The following is a 12,113-nucleotide window of genomic DNA, read 5'->3' on the forward strand; positions in this document are numbered from 1 at the left end:
CCCGGCCAAACTGAGCAATCGGGGGAGTAGGGCTGTGGTCAGGGAGGTGACCAAGAACCCAATGGTCACTCTGACAGAGCTCCAGAGTTCCTCTGTGGAGATGGGAGAACCTTCCAGCAGGACAACCATCTCTGCTGCACTCCACCAATCAGGCCTTTATGGTAGAGTGGCCAGACGGAAGCCACTCCTTAGTAAAAGGCACGACAGCCCGCTTGGAGTTTGCCAAAAGGAACCTGAAGTACTCAGACCATGAGAAACAAGATTCTCTGGTCTGATGAAACCAAGTTGAACTCTTTGGCCTGAATGCCAAGCGTCACGTCTGGAGGAAACCAGGCACCATCTCTACGGTGAAGCATGGTGGCGGCAGCATCATGTGGGGATTTTTTTCAGCGGCAGGAACTCAGAGACTAGTCAGGATCGAGGGAAAGATGAACAGAGCAAAGTACAGAGAGATCCTTGATGAAAACCTGCTCCAGAGCACGCAGGACCTCAGAATGGGCTGAAGGTTCACCTTCCAACAGGACAACGACCCTAAGCACACAGCCAAGACAACGCATGAGTGGCTTTGGGACAAGTCTCCGAATGTGCTTGAGTGGCCCAGCCAGAGTCCGGACTTGAACCCGATTGAACATCTCTGAAGAGACCTGAAAATAGCTGTGGAGCGACGCTCCCCATTCAACCTGACGGAGCTTGAGAGGATCTGCAGAGAAGAATGGGAGAAACTCCCCAAATACAGGTGTGCCAAGCTTGTTGCGTCATACCCAAGAAGACTCAAGGCTGTAATCGCTGCCAAAGGTGCTTCAACAAAGTACTGAGTAAAGGGTCTGAATACTTATGATATATATATTTTTTTGTGATATTTCAGTATTTATTTTCTTCACATTTGCAAAAATGTCTAAAAACCTGTTTTTGCCTTGTCATTATGTGGTAGTGTGTAGATTGATGAGGAAAAACAATTGAATCCATTTTAGAATTAGGCTGTAACATAACAAAATGTGTAAAAAGTCAAGAGGTCTGAATACTTTCCGAATGCACTGCAGATTTGGAAATATGAACATTCTTCTTTACAAAACCGTTCAAGCTAGGTCAAGCTGCTTGGGGAGCGTTGATGGACAGCAATCTTCAAGAAATGCCACACATTTTCAATTGGACATTTATCTTTTTATTATTTAGCCATTCCACTGTAGCTTTGGCTGTGTGCTTCATTGTCATGCTGAAAGGTGAACTTCCTTCCCAGTTTCAGCTTTCTTGCAGAGGGCAGCAGGTTTTCCTCAAGGACTTTCCCGTACATTGCTTTTTTCATTTTCTCTTCTATCCTGATTAGTTCCCCATTCCCTGACAATGAGAAACATCCCCAGACCATTATTCCTCCTCCACCAAACGTAACAGTTGGCACTATGCATTGGGGCAGGTAGCATTCTCCTGGCATCCGCCAAACCCAGATTTGTCCGTCGGACTGCTAGATAGTGAAGCGTGATTCATTACTCCAGAGAAGGCGTTTCCACTGCTCCAGAGTCCAATGGCGGCGAGCATTACACCACTGGAGCCGACGCTTGCCATTGCACATGGTGATCTTACTCGGCCATGGAAACCCATTTCATGAAGCTCCAGACGAACAGTCCTTGTGATGTTGCTTCCAGAGGCAGTTTGGAACTCAGTAATAAGTGTTGCAACCGAGGACAGAGGATTTTTACGCCCTATGTGCTTCAGCACTCCGCGGTTCTGTTCTGTGAGCTTGTGCGGCCTACCACTGAGTTGTTACTCCTAGATGTTTCCACTTCACAATAGCAGCACATACAGTTGACTGGGGCAGCTCTAGCAGGGCAGAAATTGGATGAATTTACTCGTTGGAAGGATGCCATGTTTAAAGTCACTGAGCTCTTCAGTAAGGCTGTTCTACCAATGTTTGTCTATGGATATTGCATGGCTGTGTCCTCGATTTTATACACCTGTCCGCAACGGGTGTGGCTGAAATAGCAAAATACACTAATTTGAAGGGGTGTCCACATACTTTTGTATTGTATAGCATAGTCCAGGAAGGGACGTTGCAGGCCAGCTCAGTGCTGGAATTGGTGGAGCCACCTTCAGGATCCTGTGCCCACCCAAGGATTAAACAAACAACTAGAGCTAAACTGTTTACTCTGGTATACATAGTCCTTCCTAGATTTACCAGTATATAGCCTTTTATGTATTTCATTCTTCTGAGTTTTTGATAATCGCCAGTGTGCCTGCTTCTGTGTTTTTTTATACAACGTATTTTACGCACCAATGCATATACTGTATTTTCTGCACGCAGCTTTGATAGCTTTATGCACGTCCTTTGTATAGACAACATTCCTGTGCCGTTTTTTTGGTTTTTAAATATGTACTTTTCATGTTGCCTCTACACTGACGTGATGTATATTGATTTTGTATATAGCCTAGTTATTTAGGTCCACCTGTCATGTGACATTTACTTGTCGGGTTGTCCCCACCTCTATTTCTAGAGACATGTCCACAAAGCTGCCTGAGAAAGATTAGTTGTCGAAACGCGTTGCAGTTATGCATCCTGATGTACTATGATGACTGCTCCTATATGTATTAGGTAATTATTATTGTTGTGTTAATAGTTAACTAAAGTTAATTGCAACGTACTAGCCGCTTACTCGTCTGAGCGCAAAAGGGTGGCTGCCGTGCCGAAGTATAGTCAAAAGTCCGACAATGAGCATTTAATGGTTTCAGATGGCACTCTATCCCCGCTCTTTCAAAGAGAAAGAAACATGTTTTAAGTTCGATGCAGCGATAGCCTTAGTTCAAATACCGCTCTAACTCTATTCAATCTATAAAGCTGAAGCGTTACAAATTCTGTGATTGAAATGTAACGGTCATTTCTGATTGAGCCGATATGCAGCGTTGACCGTGAATGCAGTCTCAATTCATTTCACTAGGCCTGTCCCTCCCTCTTCCCTAAATGTTCAATCAATAGCTATTGTTTTAATCTAAGAAAACGGTGATTTATTTACTTAGGCTATTCATATATGGGGCGGCAGCGTAGCCGCCCCATATAAGGTTGCAAGTTCGAATCCCCGAGCTGACAAGGTACAAATCTGTCGTTCTGCCCCTGAACAAGGCAGTTAACCCACTGTTCCTAGGCCGTCATTGAAAATAAGAATTTGTTCTTAACTGACTTGCCTAGTTAAATAAAAGGTAAAATAAAATATAATTTGGAATAACAGAGTAGCTATATTTCCATGTATTGTATATGGCATAAAAGTAAATGGTGTGTAGTGTAAATGACGGTAGTCTTCAATCTGGTGCTGATGTGACCATGATGAAAAAAATGCACTTTCCTATATGTCCAGCAGTCGGCAGGATGTACATGGTCTGAGTTCCAGAGAACACAAAAACAAAATATCGTATGAGTGCAGCTGTTTCTTACAAAAGTCTCAATACTTTCAAATACTTAATCTTAGCAGAAATGACTCCTTTAAATATATATATATATTTTTTACAATGGAATAATTCATTTTTGTCCTTCATTTTATACAGGTAATAGGTCTAAATTGGTTACAACAACATGGTGCTTTAAAGCTGAGGATTTCACAATGTGTACAGCATAGCAAACCGGTATATAACATCCTTAGGAGATCAGATATGGGCAAAACTGTAGCCTCAGTCACAAATGAGTTACATTCTGTAACAACTTCCACAAAGTAATAAGACTCAAATCAATAATCAGCATGATCTTAAAAAAAAAAAAAAAATTGAAGCAGCATGTACAAGGGCCTTTAAAATCCAGTTCTGTTCTAAGCCAACCAATGTCCACTCAGTTTCAGGGTTATGAGTTTTTTCCAGTTCAATCTAATAAATATGGTAAACGTTTAAACAGTTTCACACCTAAACAAATTCCATTCTCATTCTAAAGCAAGCCTTATCAAACCCACCTTTCTGGAAGAGAATACTACTCTTTTGTCAAAATCTTCTGGTTGCAATGTTGGAACCTGCTTTTGAATCATCATTCCTGATAGACTGCTTTGACCAGATGATCCGCATAAGGATATACATGTCAGTCAAAATACTTTCTGAAATTCTGACAGCAATTCATAAAAAAAAAAAAAAACTATCCCTTTACAGGTACTGTGGCTATAGGCTAGCAAAAAGCTCACGGTCCAAAAATGGCACCCTACTCCCTAGTGCACTACTTTTCAAAAGAGCCTCTATGCGCCCCTGCCAATAGTAATGTAGGGAACAGTGGGGAATAGGGTGCCATTTGGGAACCAATTTGACCTGATATATAGGATAGGGTCTTAACTCTGGTCCAGCATGTATTGGTTGTCAGAGGTTAGGCCTGTTTTAACTACAGGATGTGTCTCTCTCTGTAGCAGAGGTGGTCCAAATGTCTCACTGGGGTGAAAACAAGCCCTGTGCCCAGGATAACTGCTGCCAGTGATACTCTGAACCAATCAGATTCCACTAAACACATCTGTAATACAGCCCTGACACATACACCTCGTCACACTAATGAGCATGGTACTTAGTTCTACATACCAAGCACAACTAGTGAACAGGATGACAAAATATGATTAGTGCTTCCCAATGAATGTGTAGGTCTGAATTCTCATCAAATACTTGCTTTTTTCCTTGCCTCTTTTTGATCATGGCCGTGAACATAGGTGACATTAAAAAGATTTAACCCAATCAAGTTTTCAATTTTAGCACTCATAGGAAATGAGACAAGGAAAGGAAGCAATTTGTTACTATTGGGATGTTGCCTTCGTGAAGAGGGCCATAGAACACGTCACAGATGTATTTCTCCATAAGATGAGTAGAACAGACTACTTCATGGTACTATATGTCAAAAGAAACTGATACGAACGATGCAAGAAAAAAAATGGCAATTTAAAGATTGTCATTCACAACACAAATTCCATCAGTGTTGTTTCCTTCATATATGCAATACATAAAGCCCTTTCAATGCAGATTTCTACAGTTAAAAAATATATATGTAGGCACTTTTTTTCCAGATATAAAAGAAAGCTCGCTGTAAAGGGGTATTTCCTCAATAGTTATGGCACTCATTTTAAAACACATTCCGTGTGTTTAAATTAGCATGGATCAGCAGCGTTCAGTCTCTGAACGGCTAAATATGTAAATCATCCACTACAAACCAAACCTTTCCGCCTCATTTCTCAAACCTTTTTCCATCTCATACACATGAATATGACTGACGTAATCAAATCAATGGCCATGTCTCAATACCTACCTCCTTACAAACCGCTTTCTGACCTACAGTGCATTCAGAAAGTATTCAGACCCCCCCTTTGTTGCAGCCTTATTCTAAAATGGATAAAATCATTTTTTCCTCTCTCAATCTACACGCAATAACCCATAATGACAAAGCGGAAAAATGTGTTTTCAAAAAGTTTGCAAATGTATTAAATAAAAAACAGAAATATGTAATTTAAATAAGTATTCAGACCCTTTGCTATGAGACTCGAAATTAAGCTCCATTTCCATTGTTCATCCTTGAGATGGTTCTACAACTTGGAGTCCACCTGTGGTAAATTCAATTGATTGGACATGACTTTGAAAAGGCACACACCTGTCTATATAAGGTCCCACAGTTGACAGTGCATGTCAGAGCAAAAACCAAGCCATGGTCAAAGGAATTGTCCGTAGGGAGGTGACCAAGAACCTGATGGTCACTCTGCCAAGCTTGTAGCGTCACATCACAGAAGACTCGAGGATGTAATCGCTGCCAAAGCTGCTTCAACAAAGTACTGAGTAAAGGGTCTGACTAAATAGTTACACTACCGTTCAAAAGTTTGGGGTCACTTATAAATGTCCTTGTTTTTTAAAGAAAATATATATTTTTTGTCCATTAAAATAACATCAAATTGATCAGAAACACAGTGTAGACATTGTTAATGTTGTAAATTACTATTGTAGCTGGAAACGGCTGATTTTTAATGGGTGTACAGAGGCCCATTATCAGCAAATATCACTCCTGTGTTCCAATGGCACGTTGTGTTAGCTAATCCAGGTTTATAATTTTAAAAGGCAAATTGATCATTAGAAAACCCTTTTGCAATTATGTTAACAACTGAAAACTGGTGTTCTGCTTAAAGAAGCAATAGAACTAGCCTTTAGACTAGTTGTATCTGGAGCATCAGCATTTGTGGGTTCAATTACATGCTCAAAATGGCCAGAAACAAAGAACTTTCTTCTGAAACTCGTCAGTCTATTCTTGTTCTGAGAAATGAATGCTATTCCATGCAAGAAATTGCCAAGAAACTGAAGATCTCTTACAATGCTGTGTACTACAGAACAGATCAAACTGGCTCTAACCAGAATAGAAAGAGTGGGAGGCCCCGGTGTACAACTGAACAAGAGGACAAGTACATTTGAGTGTCTAGTTTGAGAAACAGACGCCTCACAAGTCCTCAACTGGCAGCTTCATTAAATAGTACCCTCAAAACATCAGTCTCAACATCAACAGTGAAGAGGCGACTCCAGGATGCTGGCCTTCTAGGCAGAGTTCCTCTGTCCAATGTCTGTGTTCTTTTGCCCATCTTAATATTTTCTTAGTGTATGTAAATGTGATTACATTTTTTTATAACTTTGCAAAAATGTCAACCTGTTTTTGCTTTGTCATTATGGAGTATTGTATGTAGATTGAGGGGGGAAAATATATTTAATCAATTTTAGAAAAAGGCTGTAACGTAACAAAACGTGGAAAAAGTCAAGGGGTCTGAATACTTTCCGAATGCACCGCATGTCCCTTTTCAATTGAAACTGTCTTATCCCACCAACCATTTAGGCACACATCAGTTAGAATGGAATGTACTTAAGGGTTAATCTGCAGTTACTACATCCATTTTTTTTTAACTTACAAATGAATATGTGCCCATTGATTCTTGAATATAAAACGTATAAATGCATCATGAGCTTGGTTCAACTGTCGTATCCCATCAGAATTTAAAATATAAGCTTGTTTTACTCCAATGTTTGTAAACAAAGTAAATGTTGAAGCCAATGTAAACAGACACTGTATAGCCTCAAAACATGGTTCCAACTATAATTTTGATATCATGGATGGTCAGTCCTTGCACACATAACTCTGTCTATGAATTTGAGAGTGGTTACATTTCTCCAGCCCCATTCCTCAGCTTTTTACCAAAACAGTGGCGGGAAAAACACTTATTATTTCAACTGCGGAGTGCACATTACATCTGGTATAGTGCTATATGGGAGAGACAGATTGAGGGTGGGGGGGGGCTAATGTTCAGTCTAACATCTTGGAAAAGCAATGGTAGGTGGACAATTCCATGTATGTCCAAATACCTCAATGTGTGTTTGTGTTTAACAGTAAAGATTCTTTGGTAGACACCTGAATAACTCAACATGATGTGTGTAGCTATTGAATGACTTTAGCGCTTTGGTTACAAATACCCAGTTTTCCCCAACGTGAGGTTTGTGGTACCAACATAAAATGAACCCCTCTTATAAATCAATACATAGTGTTAGTGTCAGGCCTATTGCTAGGTCAAATAAGATCAAAGGAGAAATCCTAAACCACCACAGTAGAGACATGGTAACACATCTATACTCCTTAGATACAAGTGCAGTTCACCAAAGATGCCCTTCATTTAAAAAAAGTGGCCATTCTCATCTTCCACGGTCAAGCAGACAACAAACAGTAGTCCAACGTAATCAAAGTGTGATTTTAACTTCCTCCAGGAATTCTCAATCAAAACATTAGTCAAGTCCTTCTTTATAAAGACCATCATCCAGCACAGCACACAAATCGTCAAAACTAAAATCTGTGATAAACAAATATCTGTAATTAATGATATTGATATACAATAATCAGAGTGCTGGGTTTCATGTCTGGGTTTCAAGTGCTGGGTTTCATGTCAGTAATTGTGTAGTGTAAAAAAATCCTACAGTGAAATCTTAATAATACTCTTCAAGAGGCGGACACGCACAAAGTCATGCGATCCTTTCATTGTCAAGTTTTATCGCAGTCTCGCCTCCATTAACACTTCGAAAAAGGACCATCCACCAGCACCACCATTTTGGAGCTAAAGGCCACAGATGCCTCCTCGTGGCCGACACAAACCTTTGGGGGGGGGGCTGCTGAGGTTTGCGCTTAGATTAGCCTGGAGTTGCGAAGGAACTGGATAAGAACTTTGTAAATGAAGGTGTATTGTGAGATGGTCTGCACCATCATCATGCGTTGCTGCCGGAGCATGTTCAGGACGGTCGGGACGTCCAGCATCTGGAGGAAAGAGGGGGAAACAGGACACAGACACTTTAAAAAAGGAGTATGTTATTGGATTTGTTCAGGGGCCTATTGAGCTAAACCAGGGATAGGCAACTGATGTGGGTGGGAACCACAAAAAATCTGAACTCATAATGAGGGGCCGCAGTTGCGCCCCATTGCGAGCAAAACATTTTAATGACAGTGGAGAGAAATGTTTTACATTTTAATTTTGTACAATTCTATTTTGCCATGGGTTGTAGAGAACACGTACTAGTTTTAAGGCAAGTTCGCAGCAATTCTATACATTTTGCCATGGGGGGGGGAGAGATTTAGCAAATTTATAGCTAACAATGCAATTCTACTCATTTTTCCATGGGTCAGAGAGGAAAATTAGCTGTTTTACAGCTAAATTCCTGTAATTCTATCAATTTTGCCATAGTTTTTAATAGATCTAATTGAGACTAACAAAATCAAAATGGGGGCCCCCCGGCCGGTAATTCGACCATGATAACAATGTTTAGATAGCTGGCCCTAAACTAACTTAGCAATCAATAAATGGTTAGCCGACAATTGACTATCAGTGACTGCTGACATAAGAGAAAAACTGCTGACGCACAACCAAATTTCAAAATTGCACTTTGTGTATTTTACTAGTCTAACTCGCAACAGTAAGTTTATGAAATCAAATTATTATTTGTTTTTGGGGGAAATAGATCCAAGGGCCTTAAAAAGGGGGGCCCGTGGGCCGGCAGTTGCTCATCCCTGATCTAAACTGACCAATGCCTGCATTACTGATGGAATAGACTAGGGTTCAAGCCTGGCGACATGATTCACGCTGTCCTAACATAAAACAAAGAGAAGCATGAACCTTTACAGAATGTTTTAGGCATTCTACATAGCCCAGCAATGTAATGGCAATATGCAGATCCCACTATATAGCCCAGTAGACCACTACTGTAATGGTAATATACATGTAGACGTTAGCTTGTTTTTTTACCTCGTTGTGTTCCAGACAGGCGATCATAATCTCAGTGAGTATGACCACCCCGGTGCGGCCCACTCCAGCACTACAGTGGACCAGCACGGGTAGGTTGGTGTTCTTTGGGTCGCTGGTGCTGTTGGTGTGTCTCCTCACTGACTGGATCTCCTCCAGGTACGCTGGGTAAAAAAAATAGATAAATGATTTATTATATTAACCAAACTTTTAATGAAAAAATTGGATTTTACAACAACGTGCCAATTAATCACCCCTTCAAATTAGACTGGAAGTGCCTTCTCGACCTCTCCCTTGGAATATAGATTTACAATCGTAAAGTGAATTCCTGGTTTGAATACACGTGACATCTGCAATTCAACCGATCCACTCACAGAGGAAGCCCTTGAAGTCCTCGGGGCAGCCGTGGTCGGGCCAGTCTGTGTACTGCAGGTGCCATACGGTGCGTTCCTGGCCTGTCAGCAGGTGTTTGATCTTCAGGCCCGTGGTGGCATAGCAGCCCGAGTCCGTCCTGAAGCGCGTGGTGATTTTAAAGCGTCCGTATGTCACCGTGTTGTGGCGAGAGCCCAGCCGTGGCCAGTAGCGGAAACTCTTCTCCCTGCCACCCTCCTGCAAAGGGGGTTAGAGGAAACGGTTAAAGGTTAGCCAGAAGGATAGAGCTGAGAAACCTGCTACAGAAAGGTCAAAGGGTCATGTTACTGCTAGATCTGAGTGAAGGAAAAACGAAACCGCACACTGCTCTTGATAGTATCACTGATATTTAATAAGCTTACGCATCGGCCTCACGGCCTTCGTCAGAGCTTGCTAGATCTGAGGACATTCAATAACAACTTAAACTGATCTTTATTATGTCTGTCAGAAGTAACAAACACACACACACACACACACACACCTCTTCAGCTGTAACCATGGCGATTATGGCCACACCCTGTTCCCACACCATTTGCCAGAAGTCCAGACAGGTGTTAGAAAGAGGGCCCTGGGAGGCGATGTAGCTCCACTCGTCTCCGCCCACCGTAATCTAGGAAAAGCCAGAGGAGAGATATGGTTAGTGACCTCATTAAGCAATAAAGGCACTATCTGTGTTCTCCATCTAAAGCCACAGCAGGTATGCATGCATGCCATGCTGCTCATTACCCTACCCAGCCCTGGGGAAGGAATGATTATCAAGGAGACAATGTCTGCACAGATGCCCGAGCCATCAGCAGTAATCTGGGATGAAGAGCATTTATAGGAATGTTATTTTTTAGGATGTGACAGTCAACAGTTGGAGGTAGTGACTTTACATCCAGCACTTATTACTGTGCTGAGGACTATTTCTGTCTGTAATAAAGCCCTTGTGGGGAAAACCGTATTCTGATTGGCTGGCTCCCCAGTGGGTGGGTCTAGCTGCCAAGTGGGTGGGTCTATGCCCTCCCAGGCCCACCCAAGACTGCACCCCTGCCCGGTCATGTAAAATCCATAGATTAGGGCCTCATTCATTTATTTCAATTGGCTGATTTCCTTATATGAAATGTACCTCAGTCTTTGAAGTTGTTGCACGTTGAGTTTATATTTTTATTCAGTATATTTTGGCACCTGATGTGTCAATCCTACACCACATAACCTCCTTGTTGTTCCCATGCACTGTCAGTAAGTTAACATACAAGACCCTGAAAATACCTTACATTCTGACTAAGTATGATTGATTACATCTGAAAATATTGACTTAAATTACTGGGTGCAGTAATGCTATTCAATGTAATGCTCTTTTACGTTGTGTTTTGTGCTGCTATAAGAGTAGAAAAATTGGGGCAAAAGGATAAAATATTTTCTTTAAATATCAATGTTTTGGCTTCAAGGTCCTTTTCAAATGAAGTTCCAATGGGACAATGCACTGTTGAAAACAGTTGATTAACCTCTTTGGGCTAGGGGGCAGTATTTTGACATCTGGATGAAAAGCATGCCCAAAGTAAGCTGCCTGTTACTCAGGCCCAGAAGCTAGGATATGCATATAATTGGTAGATTTGGATAGAAAACACTAACGTTTCTAGAACTGTTAAAATAATGTCTGTGAGTATAACAGAACTGATATGGCAGGCAAAACCGAGGACAAACCATCCCCCCAAAAAATATTCAGCCTAACACTGTTTTCAATGGCTGTCACTTTTATTATAAGGCGAAAACCTCCCAGATTGCAGTTCTCCTAGGGCTTCCACTAGATGTCAGTCTTTAGAAAGAGTTTCAGGCTGGTTTTTGGAAAAATGAGCTAGAATTAGAAGTTTTTCTAAGTGGCTCCCATTTTGGCTGTAGTGTTTCCATGCGCGTGGATGAGAGCTCGTTCTTTGTTGTTTATCTCCGGTAAAGACAATAACGATTTTCCGTCTTAACCTGTTGGGTCTAGGGGGCAGCATTTGCACGTCTGGATAAAAAAAATGTACCCGATTTAATCTGGTTACTAATCCTACCCAGTAACTTGAATATGCATATACTTATTATATATGGATAGAAAACACTCTAAAGTTTCCAAAACTGTTTGAATGGTGTCTGTGAGTATAACAGAACTCATTTGGCAGGCAAAACCCTGAGACATTTTCTGACAGGAAGTGGATACCTGATGTGTTGTATTGACTTTAAACCTATCCCATTGAAAAACACAGGGGTTTAGGAATATTTTGGCACTTCCTATTGCTTCCACTAGATGTCACCAGCCTTTACAAAGTGTTTTGAGTCTTCTGGAGGGAGATCTGACCGAACAAGAGCCATGGAACGATGATGGCCCATTAGACACCTTGCGCGCGAGTTCATGTTGGGTACCCTCGTTCCAATACGTTATAAAAGAGTATGCATTCGTCCACCTTGAATATTATTCATGTTCTGGTTAAAAAAGGCCCT

General features: G+C 41.3%; 1 protein-coding gene across 2 annotated transcripts in view; it reads right to left on the minus strand.

The window, feature by feature from the left end:
* Nucleotides 1-3,501: 3,501 nt before the first annotated feature.
* The window catches only part of LOC106601406 (tyrosine-protein phosphatase non-receptor type 21), a 33,555-nt gene continuing 24,943 nt past the window's right edge, over nucleotides 3,502-12,113 (minus strand). For both annotated transcript variants that reach the window (XM_082973744.1, XM_082973745.1), the window contains 4 exons: nucleotides 10,132-10,260; nucleotides 9,614-9,848; nucleotides 9,243-9,403; nucleotides 3,502-8,260 (listed from right to left, as the gene is read on the minus strand). In XM_082973744.1, the coding sequence (XP_082829870.1) occupies nucleotides 8,132-8,260; nucleotides 9,243-9,403; nucleotides 9,614-9,848; nucleotides 10,132-10,260 (654 nt within the window). In that variant the 3' untranslated portion in view covers nucleotides 3,502-8,131. The remainder of the gene's footprint in view (nucleotides 8,261-9,242; nucleotides 9,404-9,613; nucleotides 9,849-10,131; nucleotides 10,261-12,113) is intronic.

Source organism: Salmo salar, chromosome 01, assembly GCF_965601325.2.
Source record: "Salmo salar chromosome 01, fSalSal1, whole genome shotgun sequence".
Lineage (NCBI taxonomy): Eukaryota > Metazoa > Chordata > Actinopteri > Salmoniformes > Salmonidae > Salmo > Salmo salar.